The following is a 19111-nucleotide window of genomic DNA, read 5'->3' as shown; positions in this document are numbered from 1 at the left end:
CACCCAGGCACCCCCTAGTCCTTCATTTTTCTTTCTGTGCCTCACACTGGAGAATCTCAGTTGACCTATCTTTCTGTTTTTCAATTCCTTCCTCCACTAGCTCAAATATGCTACTGAATTCCTCTAATGAATATTTCAATTATTGTACTTCCCAACTAAAGAATTTTTATTTGGCTCTTTTTTAAATTTCTCTCTTTACTCATATTCTCTATTTGGTGAGACAGTCCTCTCATATTTTCCTTTGGTTCTTTAGATAGGATTTTTTTTCATTAGTCCTTTGAACATACTTACAATCTCCAATTTAAAAACCTTTGCATAGTAAACCGAAGAGATGGGCTTCCTCGGGGACAGTTTCTATTGACTGTACTTTTATTTGCTTGTATAGGGGCCATACATTCTTGTTTCTTTGTATGTTTTGAGATTTTTGTTGTTGTTGTTGTTGGAAAATGAATTGTAAATTACATAAAAGTGGAACTCTGGAAATCAGATGACCCCCTCTCCCTAGAATTTTGTTATTGTTGCCATTTTTTTAGAAGAAACTTTCCAGAAGTACTTCTGTAAAGTCTGTATTCTTTGTCATGTGTGGCTAAAGACCCACTCAGCTAACTTAATGGTCTGCTAGTGAATGGGCAGGTATTTCTATAAATGCCTGGACCCACTAAATCTCCCAGCCTTTGCCATGAGGTTCTGAGTGTTGCAGCAGACATTTAATAGTCCAGCAGTTTACATCTCTGCCTTAGCCTTCATTTCCTGCTTGCAGAGTCTCAAGATTTTCCAGAGGTGAGATATCAGGGCCTTCTCAGGACTTTCCTGATACCTTCGTTGAGATTCTCCAAAATGGTAATAATTTCTCAGAGTTTCACAGTTAATCAAGGGTTTTCATACATGTTATCCAATGACCTCGGCCACCCTGTGTACATTAATGACATCACTTTATGAATGCTGAAGCGCAACAATTTCAAGATTAAGTAACTTGCCAAAAACCCCGATTTCTCTAACATTGAAATCTGCACCCCTTCCACAGCACAGAACTTCCCCTAGGCTTGCAAACCGGGATGCTACGGGAGGTACATTATGTGACCCATATGGCCTCTGCAGGGTAATCAAAGATTTAGATTCCTCAACTCAGCTCTTCCCCTAACTCCTATCAAGTGCCATACCTAACATGATGCTCTGTGGTCCATGACCAAACGCTATGGAGTGCACTGCCACACACCGACAGATTCAGAGATGTGGTGCCAAATGGACACTGGCGCATTTCATGCATTGACTAGGGTACTCCACCACCTACCTCCATGGCCTCTGACTCCATGCTGGGTTGATGTTGACCACTTTCACCACCAAGAAAGAAACTTGTTATTTACCATAAAAGAAGAGAGAGTAGATTTTTATCCATTTTATTATACAACAAAACATACATATAGAACCACACAAACAAATACATAGCCTAATGGACTGTTACATGGCCCACACGCTATAACTACCACCTAGGTCTAGAAATACAACTTTGTTCACCAGCTATCCCACAAGTCCTCCACGTGTGCCATCCCAATTACAACTCCCTCCCTTTCCCCCAAATTAACCACCATCCTGATTTTCATAGTCATCACTCTCTTGGATTTCTCTATAGATAGGAACACATGTATGCATCCCTGGAACTAATACTTTAGTCTTGCCTTTTAAAATCTGTTTAAATTTGGTGTCTTTTAAGTCTTCCATTCCTTTTTTTCCTTTCAATTTACCTATTGATGAATCCAGGCAGTCTGACGTGTAGAACTTCCCAGTCTAGATTTTGCTACCTACACACTCAAGATGCAGCTCAGCCTGCTCCCCTGTCCCCTATCTTCCAGAAACTGGTAGTTAGATCCAAAGACTAGACCGGATTCAGGTTTCATCTCTTTAGCAAGATCATAGCTTCTGTTCTTTCATAGCAAGCATATATCTGCTTGTCTCCCCTCTGATGATGGTAGCGGCCACGCATTCTCATTGCCTAGATCCATTTCTTCACTAGGGGCTGAAAATAGTGATACTCTAATTCTGTCATTTCCTTTTTCACTTATTAACTGGGAATTTCTATAAAGAGAGTTCTCTCTTATTGACTGGACTGTACGGTTACTCAGTAATATGGTTCCTATTAGGTCAGTAATGCTTGATTCTTTCTCTTAATGTTTTAGAGATAAAAATTAGTTCCTTATTACCCTCCAAAAGTGACCAGTTAGTTTTTGGTATCATTATGAACTTATGGATTGTATGAGGCATTCCAATCCATTTTAATTATCATCCTTATCAAAGCTCAACGTGTCCCATCTTCGGCTAGTAGCAGCCTCTTCAAGTTGTCTCCTGAGTCCTTTTGACACAACCCCCGTGATCTTTGACATCTTCCTTGCTAATATGACAAGATATTCCTGATTCCTCTGGTATGTTTTTTGCCTTGACTTGTGGTCAATCATTTCTCTAAAAATCCCTAGTTTGTTTTCAGTGAGAAACGGCATTTCAAAATCACATGAATTGTGAGCACTATGGCTGTGTAATTGCTGGAGTGGTCAATATTTAGGTTTTTCACAGTTAAGGATAAAATACTTTCGTCATTTATCCTGATACTTCCAACTTAATGTCAAACTGGAGGATTTTTACTTAGCATTGTCTGTATTACCTCCGTTTCTCCTTTCTTCCATGAGTATACTGATTCTCAAGAACACAGAGGATAAGAGAACGAAACTGTCCCATGTTTGCCCATCTACTTTATCCCATATGACACACACAACAGTCTCAAAATGATACTACTCTAATATATCTCCACTAATTTGACTCCTAAAAATGGCTTAAAATTTTCTGGGCATTAACTCTCCCCACTCTCCTCCATGTTTGAGTCATACTGTATCTTCACCATCAGAGGACAGATTCATTCTATGGTGTATTCTCTCCTTGTTAGCCCACAATTAGGATTAGTTCTACCAATAATTGTATTTAACGCTCATCACCCATCCTAATGTTGATGCATCTCTAGTCATTTTGGTTGGCTGCAACTTATTCTTTACCAGATTCCGACAGAAGGGCTCAAGAGAACATTATCACCCAAGGGTTTTCATGATTGATGACAGTTTATCTCTGTGTGCATTATACTTGAAATTTCATCAGTTTTAATGGATCTAGAACTCTTGGTTCATTTTCCTCCCTGAAGTATCTTAAATATGTTGCTTTCTTTTAGCATAAAGTGTTAGCAAAGTCTGCCAATACTTCCCCTTTCCTTAGCAGCCTCTTTGCCCAGATGCTCATAATTTCCTCCACCTTCTTTCATTTAGAGTCCAATAATTTTAGTAGAATGTTTCAGCGCTTGTGGTTCTAAATTCATATTCTCAGGTGTGTAACGTGTGCTCTCTCGATATAGAACTTCAGTTCTTTTATTTAAGGTAACATTTCTTAGATTATAGGTTTCTGTTTGTTCCATCCCTTTACTTTGTTACTGTTTCAAATTCAGGACTCCTGTTATCTTTATGTTGGATCTTCCCCCCATTTTCTTTACAACTTCTTTCTTTTCACTTTTTTTTAATTTTTATTTTTAAGTAATGTACACCCAACATGGTGCTCAAACTCACAACACTGAGATCAAGAACTGCGTTATCCACCAACTGTGCCGGCCAGGTGCCCCTTCCCCCATTTTCAATATTCATTATTTTCTCTTGAATCCTTTTTATTTCTTCATTATTGATTGATTTTAAAATTCTCTTCCTTGGGCACCAGGGTGACTCAGTTGGTTAAACATCTGCCTTTGGCTCAGGTCATGATCCCAGGGTCCTGGGATCAAGTCCTGCATGGGGATCCCTGCTCAGCGGGGAATCTACGTCCCCCTTTGCGCTCCCCCGGCTTGTGCACTCTCTCGCTTTCTCTCTCTCAAAAATAAATAAATAAAATTTAAAAAAAAAAAGTCTCTTCCATTAATCCAATACGTCTCTTAAGCTATTACCAGTTGTGCTTAATTGCTCCTAGCTGCATCTTCATTTCTGAAATGTCTTTTATTTCTAATTCTTTCCTGAGTTTTTTCACTTTGCCTCTGTTCTTTCCTATTTCATATCAGTTTCTTAAACATTTACCTTGTTTTGAAATAAGATGCTCCAGTTGTTATCTGTTTTGTGGACATGTCTTTGTGGTGGGCTTCTACCATCTACAGGGATATTATTCTCCAATATATTCTCTTTTCTCACTTCACAAAAATTGTGTGGGATTTTACTTCAATCTCTTTATAATATACTTTTTTCTATGGCATTAGTTTTCCTGAACTTTTAGAAGGTGTGGTTCTGACTTCATGTAGCTCCCTCTTCTGTTTTAAAGACATGTTAGCTTGATTTTTAAGGTTTCTTCATTCCAATCCCCTCCTCCAATTTTATCTAGACTTTCTCTTCCTTCATCTCTGGGTCTCTCCCCTGCTCAATTTTTACTCCCCTCCTTTTATTTCTTCTAAGCACATGGGGATCATGGGGGATATCCCTGAAGGGAACTCTGGCTGGTCAGTCTTCAGAGTTCACAAGATCCAGACTGCTTTAGGTCCTTCAGGAATTACCAGGAACCTCTTGCACTAACCCAGTACTGGACTGAACAACACCCTTCCCAATATTAAATACTGTTCATCGACAGAAGAAAAAATATATATATATGAAATTATAATGTATATAATACATATAATGAAATTATATGTGTGTGTGTGTGTGTGTGTATATATATGGATATGTTAGTCATCAAAAAGAATGAAATCTTGCCATTTGTAACAATGTAGATGGAACTAGAGGGTATTATGCTAAGTGAAATAAGTCAGTCAGTGAAAGACAAATACAGTATCATTTCACTCACATGTGGAATTTAAGAAACAAAACAGATGAATATAGGGGAAGGGAAGGAAAAATAAAATAAGACAACAGGGAAGGAGACAAACCATGAGAGACTCTTAACTACAGAACAAACTGAGGGTTGTTGGAGGGGAGGTCGATGGGGGATGGGGTAATAGGGTGATAGGCATTAAGGAGGGCCCTTGAAGTAAGGGGCACTGGGTGTTATATGCAAATGGTGAATCACTAAATGCTACCTTAAATTAAGTATTTTAAGTTTACTTAAATTCTACTTTATAGACTAATAATATATGTTAATTAAAAAATATGTTCTCATATCAGCCCATATTTTCCAACTAATATTTATTGAACATTCTCTGCTTCCTCTCCCTCAGAGGCTAATACTGTGCAGTTGGGGCTCATAGTAAGGATACGTTTTTAACTAGTTTTGATTTTTATGCTGCCCATGGATTCTGGTTTTGCTCCTAAGTTGCTCCGTTCCCCTCCCCCCCGATTTTATTTATTTATTTTTAGAGGGAGAAAGAGAACATGCACCCACAGGGGGAAGGGACAGAGAGAGAGAATCACAAGCAGACTCCCTGCCAAATGCAGAGCCTGTCACAAGGCTCTCTCATGACCCTGAGATCCAGTGACCTGAGCCAAAACCGAAAGTCGGATGCTTAACTGACTGAGCCACCCAGGCACCCTCCAAGTTGCTCTTTTTTTTTTTTTTTTTGGAGAAAATTCAGAGAGATTAAAAAACCATGTTACCACTGCTAATATTGTTACCATCTTTCCAGATTTTAGAGTATATTTTTTAAGTCCTTAGAGCTTTCCTATGGAAAATTTTCTTGAACAAAATGCCTTAAAAATCTTATAATGTTTTCACAAATAAAAAGGATGAAACAGAAGAGACTTTACTCATTTTGTCTGCTTACCTCAAAAAGTCTGAACAAGTTGTATTTTGTATTATAATCAGTCCACAAGACCACAAAAAAGGCATTCAGGGAGACGGTGCTAATCATAATTATCTTAAAGAGACGACTCATTATGACTCTCTTCACAAATGCCTGGCACTGAGTATCTCTCCTCCTGTCAAAAAGTTGAATAAGAGGTATGATTATCTTACAACAGAACTAGATCCCAAACATTACACACTTTTTGTGAGACTAGGTCCTGCTTTCTCCCCTCTGCGAATATAAATTTAAATATACTTTTAAATTGCAACACGTTGCAGAACCCCTGGCTGGCTCGGTCAGTAGAGCAAGCGATTCTTGATCTCAGGGTCATGAATTTGAGCCCCACATTGGGTGCAGAGATGACTTAAATAAATGTGTGTTTTTTTCTTAATTGCAACACAATGCTAACATTGAACTAAAATATGTATGATGACCTCTGAGTTGATCTGTTCCCACTCAGTTACTTAGTTCCTTCTCTTAAACCTTGGGGTGGGGTGGGGGGGAATGATTCCTAGTCCCTCTCAAGCAAAACAAGGCATTATCTTCATTTACTCCTTCAATAAATTTTTACTGAGTGGTTACTAATGCCAGGCAAGACATCAGACAGCAGACACTGTGGATATAAGGAGAACAAAACTAAATATTGTCAGTCTAGTAGGGAAATACTGGTAATAATCAAATCATCACCTATATAAGTGTTTACAAATCAGTGATTTAAAAAAAAAAAAACTGGACACCCTAAAAAAACAGGCAAAAACAGTCACTTCATGAAACAAATTTAAAGGGTAATGAACTTCCCCCAAAATGTTCAGTAGCATTACTAACAGGGAAGGAAGGTTGCAAATTAGGTCCAACCATTATTTTGGCTTATAAAATTAGCAAAGATTTAAATGTCATAGCATCTAATGTTGGCAGTCATGTGGTGTGATGAGGTGTTCTCATAAACTGCCAGGGGGCGTGGAAATCGGCCGGCCCCTCTGAAAAGCCTTAGAACTATTTTTAACCTCTGATCCAAGGAACCTACCCCAAGAGAATGCAATCTGGAATGAAGTGGCTTTGGCCAAACATGTTCATCCCAGCTTTACTTACAGTAGGAAGAATCTGGAAACAGTTTAAAAGTCTAACAAGAAAGACTGGTTAAGTACAGATGGCCATCCACCTCATGGAATCTTACATAGATACCAAAAAATGCCTACGACTTTTTCATGGTTTAACAAAATGTTTATGATCCACCGGATAGCAAAAGACAAAAACAAAATAAGATACCAAATTCTCTACTCAGTATTATTTCAACTGTGCAAAAACAGGTGAAAAAAACTGAGCAGCACACCGGCCAAATGCTGACAGTGTCTGCCTATGATGGCAAGCTTATGGTAAATCTTTTCCTTGGTTATTATATTTATCTATGTTTTCCAATTTTTCTCAAAAAGTATGTATTATATTTCCCCACTATATGTAACAAATGGACGCACTCCTCCTAACAGTAAATAAATACAGAACGCATATACTTTCATAATCTAAAAAACAAGATGTACAGTTTTCATCATCTGTTTTGAGATGAGGTCAATTACCTTCAAATTTTCTTTTTTTTTAAATTTATTTATTTGACAGAAAGAGAGAGATCACAAGTAGGCAGAGAGGCAGGCAGAGAGAGAGGGGCGTGCAGGATCCTCGCTGAGCAGAGAGCCCAATGTGGGGCTCGATCCCACGACCCTGAGATCATGACCTGAGCTGAAGGCAGAGGCTTTAACCCACTGAGCCACCCAGGCGCCCCTCCTTCAAATTTTCTAACACAGTAGCTAATAAAAACAAAGTAAGAAGGACAAAAAGATAAAAGGACTAAACAGAGTCAAATTCAGTGTATGGGTCAAGTAAGACCGTGACTGAACACTGACTTAACCAACCAGTCACGATATTAAAGCCAAAGAAGCAAACCGTTTGGCTGAGCCTTCACCAACTTCCCCAGTGAAAGCGCAGGGGTGAGTGTACCCAGAAGCTAAGAGTATACTGGCACCCTGCTCCCACGCTGCCATCTGCTCATTTCTTAACAAGCAATAGAAATAAAGAATATTTACTGAAATTTCCTGAATCTCGCACAGAACTCTGCTGAAGGATTATCCAACAGCGAGCTCGAAATGACTCTTGTATCATTCTGGTAATGAAACTGTTGAGACATTTTCCAAATTCCCAATCTTTATTCCTTGCTTTGATCATCCAAACAGAAAATCTCTGCTTAGGGATTTCCTTGGCATCTAGATTCCAAGAGGCCACAGACCAGGGCCCACAAAAGGAACTCCCACTTTATGACGTCATTCTTGGGCGTTATAGTGCGTTACTAGCCTGCCGGTCCCCACAGTCAAATACTTCCTGTGCTGAGATCCTGTCTTCCCAGGGAGACTATGCACCTCAGATCAGCGAAAGGGATACAAGTACACAGGAACTGTGAAGCTCTAAGCTGAATCTGGGAGATACCAGAGCTAGAGCAGAAAAAAGTCATTTCTCTCTCAAGAAGAATCCACATCTGGGGGACACCTGGGTGGCTCAGTTGATTAGGCGCGTGCCTTTGGCTCAGGTCATGATCTCTGGGTCCTGGGATCAAGCCCCGCATTGGGCTTCCTGCTTAGTAAAGAGTCTGCTTCTCTCTCTGTCTCTCCCTCTGCCCCTCCCCACTGCTCATTCTCTCCCTTTCTCAAATAACAAATAAAATCTTAAGAAAAAAAAAAAGTATCCACAAAATCCCTTAATAATGTGTTAAGACTAAGTTAAGCATCATATAAGAGGAAAAAGCAAAGTATTCTGGGGTTCTAAGAGCCAAGAGCATACACTGGGGCACAGGACCAGAAACATCAGGATAGACAGAAAAGATGCTGATGGGTTTGGGGCTAGAACACAAGAAAAAGGAGGAAAAGAGAAGGTCATCCACTCCCAGCCCTTACCTTATGGGAAGCCCATAATGTGTATATATGACCCTCCTGAACAGAGCATAAGGGATGAGCCTGTGGGGCCAAGATATTTTAAGTACAAGAGCCATAGGATTTTTGCTCTGTTCAATTCTTGGGATTAACATATTCTCTTTGCTTTCCTTCTTCTGATCCCTTTGGCTTCCAAGGCAAATCTAGACAGAGGGATCTGGATAGCCCTCCATTGTATTAAACCTTTAGTGGCTAAACTAGTCACATTCCTGGAAACATAAATTCTTGAGCTCTAAGAAAAGCGAGTAACCACCAAAATAGCTCTGTAGTCCCAGGCATTCTAGAATAAGTGTATGTTATTATTCCTGATAGGAAAACACTCTTGTAGGCAACCAATACACTAAACTGGGAAATAACATCCTATTTATTCAATTTCCGCATTTAAAATAATCAACAGTGAAACGTTAAGAATCACTTCAACTCACAGACCCAAGATTCAAACTTTAGCCTCATTGTCCCACTTTACATTCTGTCCCCCAGGGATCAGCTCCTCCTGTACCTCCTACTGCCTCCTTTGGTCATATGGGCCCTAATGCCTCCTGGGCTCATGCCCAACATCCCCACAGCAGACTCCTGGAGCAGCTGCTAGAAGAAAGCCTGAATTAGTCCTTCACCTGAATCTGGTTCCACCTGCCCCAGGACATCAGTGTCTACTCAAGTTGGGGGGACACAGAAGGCCCTTGGTGGGTGTATGCTGTAGAATTATACAAATGAATGGCACTAGGGACCCTTATGCTCACTGAGCATGGTGGGAGTCCATCTCCAGGAACCCCAATGGTCTACTTCCATGCCTTCCCTCATGGAGCATCAAAGCACTCTTTGGGGGAGAAATAGAAGATTAAGGATGTAAAGAATTCTTTCACGATGCTTGGAGGGGTGAGGAAAGATGGCCAGCTGGAAGCAGCAGAGAGAAGTCCGGTTGTTGTTAGAATACCCCACGAGCACAGCTAAGCACAGCTGAATGTGGTTTCTGAAGTCACCGATGAACACATCAGTCTGGGAATGGAGCTCCAGCTGTGAGCACAATCAGATGCGATAAGCTTCTCCAAGACCTACTGAAATCATCCATCTTTTCTCACAGACAGGTGGACACAACAGGCACCCTGTGATAAGAAGCCAAAGGGGGCACTTCCTCTGCCCTTTCAGCAGCAACTCACACTGTGCTCACCATCGGTGCCACCAGCCCAGCCCAGCCCAGCCGCACACAGAGGGGGACATCAGCAGTCAGCCGGCATGGCAGTTTGGTGACTCAAGTCTTCGGCTAAGAGTCATGCCTTTACTTGTCCCAAGAAGTGGCACTGGAACAGAAACCTCACATATTATAGCCAAACCCTCATACAGCTCTTGGGTGTTTTGCAGGAAATTCCACAAAATTGAAAGTCCCAGAGTTCAACCGGTCTATTTTTGAACTGGGTGAGAGAGCTTACAGACCGCTGCGTACTTCCACCAGTCCTGCAGGACAGTAATGGAGTCAGTTTGGGTTCAAACACAATATACATGCTGCTGCTTTCTGTCTAGAGCAAAAACATCAAGAACCATGCTTATTCTGTTTATCCAAAGATTTCCTTACTCCTATCAAAGTAATCATTACTTTTACAACATTAACTTCAATCTAGAAAAGGGAACTGTCAAACATGAGGGCAACCTGGTTTGTTACCCAGGAAGGTCTTCCAAGGGGTCATAGTTTATGTCTATGGAACATAGTTCATGTCTATGGAACTCCTCTCTCCTCCAGAGTTTCTTTAGAAAGAAAATAAAGGGAAACTGAAGCTTACTGCATCAGAAAAACCACTGCCATCGCACAAAGATTTGGAATAGAAAAGAACCTGGGAGCCTCCAACTTTGACAGTGTCTTTTGAGGCTGAAACGTCAGTTACTTGAACAGAGTCTGGAAGTTCATTCTGTTGGAATTTACCCCGGTTAGTACTTCCACAGCCTTCTACTGCGGGGGCTCTGGTGGTCTACAGTCAGGTCTTTGAGTTCTAGCAGATGCAACAACCCTTAACAAAGACCTAATGTCAAACCCTCATGTAGTTGCTAATTAGTAAATGCATTCTTGGGTCTTCACCACTGCAATTACAAGCCAAATCCTGCTCTTTCTGCTGCACTAATATGTGGTGTATGTCCCAGTCAACAAGCTGAGCCCCTCATGCTTACATTCAAAATAAGGGGAAAGGTTTCAGGGTACGGTGAAACAAGGTCAGTGACACCAAAGGGAACAAACAAGTCTGGAAGGTGGGATATTCTACAGGACACCTGATCCTGTTTTTACAGTAAGTCAATGACATGGGGGAAAGGGAGGAAGAAAGGGGAGCTTGCTCATTCTAGATTGAATGAACAAAGAGACTAGACGTGATGGGTGGACTTCATGTGGATCCTGATTAGAACAAAAATACTGTCCAGATGCATTCCTGACCTTCAAGAAAATCTGATTTTACCTGGGTGTTAGGTGATACCAAGGAATCATGGTTGATTTTGTTAGGTGAAATAATGGCATTATGGTTTATACAAGAACATGATCGTATTTTCTAAAGATATTTACTGAGGGATGTAGGGATAAAAGGACATGCTATCTAGGATTTTAAATGTTAAAGCTATTTTGCAGCTTTTAAATGCTTTAGCAAAGAAAAGAGAAATGGAGACTTCTGTGAAGTAACTGATGTAAAATCTTGATAATTGTTAAATCTGAGTACATAATGGTTCAACGTACTATTCACTTTATTTTTAAATATGTTTAAGTTTGTTCGTGCTTAAAAATTCATGTGAGGGGGGCGCCTGGGTGGCTCAGTGGGTTAAGCCGCTGCCTTTGGCTCGGGTCATGATCTCAGGGTCCTGGGATGGAGTCCCGCGTCGGGCTCTCTGCTCAGCAGGGAGCCTTCTCCCTCCTCTCTCTCCGCCTGCCTCTCTGTCTACTTGTGATCTCTCTGTCAAATGAATAAATAAAATCTTTAAAAAAATAAAAAATAAATAAAAAATAATTCATGTGAGGGGGGCCTGGGTGGCTCAGCTGGTTAAATGGCTACCTTCGGCTCAGGCCATGATCTCAGGGTCCTGCAATCAAGTTCCAAGTCAGGTTCCCTGCTCAGCACAGAGCCTGCTTCTACCTCTCCCTCTGCCCCTCCCCACAGCTCATGCTCACTCTCTCTCTCAAATAAAGAAAATCTTTACAAAAATAAAATAATAGGGACACCTGGGTGGCTCAGTTGGTTAAGCAGCTGCCTTCGGCTCAGGTCATGATCCCAGCTCAGGTCATCGAGTCCCACATTGGGCTCCTTGCTCAGCAGAGAGCCTGTTTCTCCCTCTGCCTCTGCCTGCCTCTCTGCCTGTGCTCGCTCGCTCTCTCTCTCTCTGACAAATAAATAAATAAAATCTTTTAAAACAATAATAAAAAAATAAAAATTCATGTGAAAAAATTAAAGCACTGAACTTAAAATCTCTGGTAAATAAAATGTATAAAAGTCCCCAAATCTATAATACAGAAAAGAGTTTATAAAAACACAAGGCAGGGCACCTGGGTGGCTCTGTTGGAAGAATATATGACTCTTGATCTCAGGGTTTTGAGTTGGAGCCCCGAGTTGGGTGCAGAAATTACTTAAAAAATAAAATCTTAAAAAAAAAAAAAAGTTTTGCCTTTTCCTCTAAACAAATTTCTAAGAAGCAGCAATGACGCGTCTCCTGGCAGCCACAGAACCTAGGCGGCTCTTGTCCCTCTTCAAATGGAGGGTGTACTCCATATCCACAGGGCAAACTGAGAGGACCTGTCTCTCCCCAGCCAACAGACCCAGCCAAGAACCGGCTTCAGAGGGCACCTGGGTGGCTCAGTGGGTTAAGGCCTCTGCCTTCAACTCAGGTCATGATCTCAGGGTCCTGGGATCGAGGCCCGCATTGGGCTCTCTGCTCAGCAGGGAGCCTGCTTCCCCCTCTCTCTCTGCCTGCTTGTGATCTCTCTCTCTGTCAAATAAATAAATAAAATCTTAAAAAAAAAAAAAAAAAAAAGAACGGCTTCGGAGAGCTCAGCCTCCCTGTCCCATTTCCATATGGTTTCTCTGACTGGGGCCCCGGTTGGGTAGGGACAGGAATGTTTGCTTATTTTAACATATGGATTTTTCTGGTCTCTGAAACAAGGTGAGTTACACAAAGATGATCCCTGTTAAATCCTGGTACCATAATGCTTCAAGAGATTAACACACCTTCTTTGGACAAATATATATATATTTATATATTTATATATGTATTTATTCTTTAAATCTATATTCTAATCTTATTACTAAGTACATTCCATGGGGTGCCTGGATGGCTTAGTTGGCTAAGCATTTGCCTTTGGTTCGGGTCATGATCTCAGGGTCCTGGGATCCAGCCCTGCGTTGGGCTCCCTCTGCCCTCTCCCTCTCCCCGCTCTGTCCCTCCCCCCGCTCATGCTTTTCCTCTCTCTCAAATAAATTAAGTAAAATCTTTCAAAAATTAAATTAAGTTTTAAAAAAGATTAGTACAATCCTGGGGCACCTGGGTGACTCAGTCGGCAGAGTGTCTGACTCTTGGTTCTGGCTCAGGTCATGATCTCGTGGTCGTGAAATCAAACCCCACATCAGGCTCCGCACTCAGTGCAGAGTCTGCTTCAGATTCTGTCTCCCTCTCCTTTTCTCTCTCTAAAACAAATAAATAAAATCTTTAAAAATAATAAGTACATTCCTGAGTTCCTTCAAAGAACACTGGTATTTTAATTTTTAAGTAACAGATTACTTTACATTACTTTACATTCCATTTTACTCCTATCAGTGACACACAGAATATAAATAGAGCTCATTACAGGATAAAAACTCAGTAGTTTCTTTTTTTTTTTTTAAGATATTTTATTCATTTATTTGACAGAGACAAGAAATCACAAGTAGGCAGAAGTAGGCAGAGAGAGAGGGAGAAGCAGGCTCCCCGCTGAGCAGAGAGCCCGATGTGGGGCTCGATCCCAGGAGCCTAGGATCATGACCTGAGCCGAAGGCAGAGGCTTAACCCACTGAGCCACCCAGGCGCCCTGAAAACTCAGGAGCTTCTAACTTAGTGGCCATGTAGACCCTCAGTTCAGGAGTCACAAACTGCAAATGATTTTTAAAAATGACCCTTAGGGCACCTGGGTGGCTCAGTGAGTTGGGCGACTGCCTTTGGCTTGGGTCATGATTCTGGGGTCCTGGGATCGAGTCCCACATCGGGCTCCCCCTGCTCTGTGGGGAGCCTGCTTCTCCCTCTTCTTCTGCCTGCTACTCCCCATCTTGTGCTCTCTCTCTCTCTCTTTCTGTGTCAAATAAATAAATAAAATCTTAAAAAAAAAAAATGACCCTTAGTTCCTCCTAATGCAGAAAGTCAAATAATGATCTGGCAAGTTGGTCACTGTGACAGTGAATCCTTATATTGCCCCAGAGGCCATTGTTTTCTCCTTCAACTCCCTCTCTGAAAAAGATGAAACAAGATAGCTTACCCATTTTCTGTGACTTTTGTAATCTACTTAAATAGCAGCTACACTCCAAATCAACTTCAGCATCGTAAGAATTGTTATAGCTCTGTTAAAACCCTTTACCTACAGAGTTCACCATTCTTCTTCTACCTTCTAATTATTCTCCAAGACAATCTATTGGTAAAGTCACCATCACCACTTGAATTTCTGGGTTATAAAATGTATGCATACTCCCCCATGCCAATTTCTGGATTTTAAGAATGCTATTTCTCCCTTTGAATATTACTAATGTAATTCCCTGAGTTGGTTTACCTTATATGTATGATTAGAAATAATGAGAAATCCTCAGGCTCAAATTTAAATCATTTTGTAATTAAGCACTGATTGTACAAAACACTGTTCAAAAGGTGAGCTTAAACTGACAAGTGAATTTGTTCATGTGAACTGCCTTCCACATACATGATGGCTAAGACGTGCACCGGGTTTGACACACACTTTAGAAAAAAAAATCACACAGAAGCGGCTGCTTTTTCAATAAACTTGGCCAGTTTCACATCTCTCTTGGTCAGTCCACCATAGTCGTGCGACGTTAGGGTTATCTGCACCTAAGAAACACAGAAGCAGCTACAATTCATGGTTCTCGTCTTGGGTAGTTCAGAAATCAATCTATTCTTCAACATTCACATTTGACAACTGGGGAGATTAAATGATTTACAAAATACTACATTATGAATAAGCATAGCATTTCTAAAACCTAATGAACTCCAGGGACACAGTCTGCTTCAGACTGGGCCCAGCACCTGCCCAGGGACAAAAAGGTCCTCTCATGTGAAGGGCAATTCAGCAGCCCGAATCTGAAATCTTGTCTCTCAAAAAAAAAAAAAAAGAGAGAGAGAGAGACTAAGGTTTCATTTTCACTCCCATTACTTTAATTACATGACTATTTTCAGGCCACTGAGAAAGACCAAGCTATCAAATGTAGTACCTTAGCAACTACATTCAGAAAAGCCCATTTCTAAATTAGGGAAGTGGGTCAGAGGTGGGGTGGAGGAAAAGACTGTGGCTTCTTGAAAAATCAATTAAAAAGCACAAGCAAAATTATGGACAAAGAGAGGCAAGTAGGAAGGAAAAGTTTATCATGGTACCTGCGTATTCTGACCTATTCCAATAAATCACAAGTACACCAGAGAATGTTCTCTTCTTCAAAGAGACTTTTTAAAGAGAAAACAGAACCACACAGAAATCTAGATGACAAGATATTTCAAATGGCATATGACCATAAAGGCAAGGACATTTGGGGTGGGGGTGATTCTTCTTACTGAGCCCCCTTAAAAACTACTTAAAATCTTTTTAGCCTGCTCTTTGTCCTAAGAAGGCCAGTTCCTACTTAGAATGTAGAATTTAATAAACAGTTGTTTTTAAAGCAAGTTCTTGAGCATAATTATTTCAGTAAGGTAAATAAGGCTGTATCTCTCTTATTCGCTACCATAACTTTAAAAATTTATCTTAGGAGGGTTTAACATGTATCTTACATTTTAATTCAGGAGCCTCACTTGGCCCAAATGGCTCATAATAGTTTCAGTAGACGACAAGCATGAAAATAGAGAGTTTGGTCACTGATGTCTTGAGCAGATTGGAAAATTTGTTACTAATTTGCAATCATACCCATGGATCCTCAGGGAAAGACTAAGAGATGCTTTCCTAAGCACTACTGATCACACTTGACACATGGGATAACAAGGAAGAACAAAGTTTCTCAAACTCCACTGACCAGGTGATCCCCAAATAAGGCAATTTAGTTACCTTGTTGTACACATTGAACCATTCCGGGTGATGATTCATCTTCTCGGCTTGCAGGGCGACTCGGGACATGAAGCCAAATGCCTGCATGAGACAAAGCTGAAAGTGATTAGTGGCACTGCCTTCTACTCTGGACCTTCGAGCGAGAGAGAGAGACCAGTACAATCCAGCCAGATAAAGACAAGGCTCAGATCCTTAGGGAAACCTGGAGAAATCCAATAGGAAGGGGACTGCTCTCCACAGAACTGGGGTAACGGTGTAGCAGGACCGTGACCTGTTGCTCAATGGTGAAAAACAATCAGGCTCAAATAAACAAACCAGGAAATTGGTCTCACCCAGTGACCTGTCTGGACTATTTAATTGTCCTCAGGACAAGACTCGCCAAAATAGCACGGGAGTAATTTCCCTTCAACCAAGTGCCCTGGATCTCACTACCTGGCCCCAAATCTTAGGGGCTACTTTTCTTGTATCCCCACTCCCTTTGTATTTGGTTGCTGGGTTGCTAACTAAGGCATCAATCCCAAGACTATGGAAAAAATATCTTACTGAGCAGCATCCCCCATCCTAGCTCCCAGACAGGACTGGAGGGGATAAGAGACTTTTTTTTTTTTTTTTTTTTTTTTTTTTTTTTTTTTTGACATCTAGGGTGAAACAGGGAAGTCTGCCTTGCCTGCTCGGGGTCTCCTTGCTATTGTCCCCGTGCCCTGTGGAACAGGAAGCCTTCACTCCTCCCCGAGCAGGGAATGAAGGACTCAGGCACACACCTAACTGTGGACCTGTAGGGCTCTATCTTCATTCCACAGAGAAAGTACAAACCTAATTTTGCTAATCAGAAGGCAAACTTGTCCTGAGAGGACGAAAAGCTTTTTCTCTTTTGCTTGCTTTCCAATTTTTATGATAGTAATTGCAAACAATAGGAGAGTCTGTCTCTAATGTGTCCAGAAGGCAGAAATACTTGGTAAGACTCTAAGGTAATGGTACAGTAACTACAAATTTACAGTGGAATTCACAGGGCAGTAACCACTGTAGCCACATAAATAAATATTTAACTTCACAACCCCTATCCAGAAAAGCTGGAGTGATGGTAGTGGAACTGTGTTTTCTGAATCACCAAACTGACATTAGAGCACTTTTCCAAGTTAAGAGTGAGAGGTATGGAAGATGCCATTTTAAACCATTCTATGTGATTCATAATGGTTCTTATGTCAGAATGATTTTATTTAGGAAAAAGACTCTCATTTTGGTCTTTAATTAAAGGCATGAAGGTTTTTCCCTGTCAGGATAAGGAAGAATATTCAAGCAAAATCCATCTAACCATGTATGGAATTATCAGTGGAAAACAATATTCACTCCCCCCTTCCTCTTCTCATCTCATATTCTGATCTCTAGATTGCATCAAATGTGAAAATCTTTTAATTATTCAGAGTTAACCTGCATTAAACTATGCATAATGAGAATTTTTTAGTCTATTTGCCTCTAGTGCCTTATTCTTGTTTAGCTTTAAGACTTCCAAAAAAGTTAACCACAATTCCTGAGAAAGGGTAATAGAGTCATTAAGGGCATAGGCTTTTGAGCCAGGGAGGCCTGAATTCAAATTCCCATGCTACAGCCTATCATGTGAGCCTAAGTTCCCTGTTCAGTATACTGAGGATAATAATAAAAAGCTCATGCATTCATCCTAATAAAAAATGAGATGGGGATATAAAAGCACTTAGCATAGCACTTGGCCCTGGGTAAGAGACCAGTAGTGGCAGATACTGCTACCATATGCTGCTCTGGCAAGGCTGCACAAGGTATGTGCATCACACACATCGTCACAAAATGTAACTATAGGTGAAAAGCCCTCCCATAGCCTTAAGATTCTAAGACTCCAGTTACTGTCTCCCAGAAGAATGGTGCTTTCCTATCCCACATGCCATAAATACTCAAACCCACACACCAGACAGAGATCACATACTACAGGGTAACACCCTGATGTACGCTGCCTGGGGAAAACACCTTAATGACAAGATATTAGGTGGGCAAAGTCAGTCACTACCCAAGTTCTATGGTCACAATTTGTTTGAACTATGCAATCCTAAAGGCCCAAAGTGAGGCTTGGCATCCCTTACTATTTCCCAAGAACCAAGTGGATCAAGGGGATGATTTGAAAAGAGTCAGAAGTGCTCCTCAAAGCTTTGATTACCAGCATGCTATCAGCACGTTAGCAAAATCTACTCTATCACAGATAGGGCTTAAAAGAGAACACTCCTTGGGGGTCCCTGGGTGGCTCAGGCAGTTAAGCATCCAACGCTTGATCTCAGCTCAGGTCTCGATCTCTTGGTGCTGAGTTCGAGCCCTACAATGGGCTCCACACTCAGCATGGAGCCTACTTAGAGAGAGAGAGAGAACACCCACAACCGAAGAGTTACACTGATCAAAGAAAAACCTTGTACGCCTGGGTGGCTCGGTTGGTTAAGCATTTGCCTTCGGCTCAGGTCATGATCCCAGGGTCCTGGGAATGAGACTCACATCGGCTCCCTGCTCAGTGGGGAGCCTGCCTCTCCTCTTCCTCTGCCTCCCACTCTGGCTACTTCTGTACTCACTCTCGCTCTCTCTCTAATAAATAAAATAAAATAAAATACTGTACCCCTGGGGATAAAAATATACTATATGTTTATAAAAAATTAAAAAATTTAAAAAAAGAAAAAATAAAATAAAATAGCCTTCTACCATATCTACATAAAATGTAAAAAGAAAAAAAAAGATACTTTCAAAGATCCTCCAAACTTATGTATTCCTCAGCTTTATATATTTCCCTTCAACTGTCACCTAACACTTGCATTTAACAAAATATCATAAGCCTGATAAACAACTTACACAGGATCTACTCCTAATTCTTCCCAAGGGAAAGAACACTTGCTCCTGCTCTGGGAGCAGGGAGAAAATTTCATAATCCTTCTTCCATAGAACAGAACTAAATAGTCCCCAAAATATTTATGTTTAAATCCACAAATTAAAAACATTCACAACAAAACACATTCAAATTAAAGTATAAGTATTTCTGCAAGGAACTGAAATGAGAGGACAGGAGAGGGAAAAAAGCAAAACCTCAAAAGGGAATTTTGATTATCTGGC

The 19111-nt window shown here is 40.9% G+C and overlaps 2 protein-coding genes across 6 annotated transcripts in view; both read right to left on the bottom strand.

Annotated features, from left to right (window-relative positions):
* CATSPER3 (cation channel sperm associated 3) overlaps positions 1-8335 on the bottom strand; it is a 29863-nt gene extending 21528 nt beyond the window's left edge. For 2 of the 3 annotated variants that reach the window (XM_032837664.1, XM_032837665.1), the window contains exons 1-2: positions 7855-8335; positions 5759-5912 (exon numbers count right to left, since the gene is read on the bottom strand). In XM_032837664.1, coding sequence (XP_032693555.1) covers positions 5759-5912; positions 7855-7955 — 255 coding nt within the window. In that variant the 5' untranslated portion in view covers positions 7956-8335. Of the gene's footprint in view, positions 1-5758; positions 5913-7854 lie in introns of those variants that run through there. The other variant, XM_032837666.1, reaches the window with a different exon arrangement.
* A 6210-nt stretch (positions 8336-14545) lies between these two features.
* The window catches only part of PCBD2 (pterin-4 alpha-carbinolamine dehydratase 2), a 50188-nt gene continuing 45622 nt past the window's right edge, over positions 14546-19111 (bottom strand). For 2 of the 3 annotated variants that reach the window (XM_032837599.1, XM_032837601.1), the window contains exons 3-4: positions 15998-16078; positions 14546-14799 (exon numbers count right to left, since the gene is read on the bottom strand). In XM_032837599.1, coding sequence (XP_032693490.1) covers positions 14704-14799; positions 15998-16078 — 177 coding nt within the window. In that variant the 3' untranslated portion in view covers positions 14546-14703. The remainder of the gene's footprint in view (positions 14800-15997; positions 16079-19111) is intronic. The other variant, XM_032837600.1, reaches the window with a different exon arrangement.

Source organism: Lontra canadensis, unplaced genomic scaffold (assembly GCF_010015895.1).
Source record: "Lontra canadensis isolate GAN:19392208 unplaced genomic scaffold, GSC_riverotter_1.0 scaffold99, whole genome shotgun sequence".
Lineage (NCBI taxonomy): Eukaryota > Metazoa > Chordata > Mammalia > Carnivora > Mustelidae > Lontra > Lontra canadensis.
The sequence above is the reverse complement of the archived record's forward strand: the minus strand, read 5'-3'. Positions and strand labels throughout refer to the sequence as shown.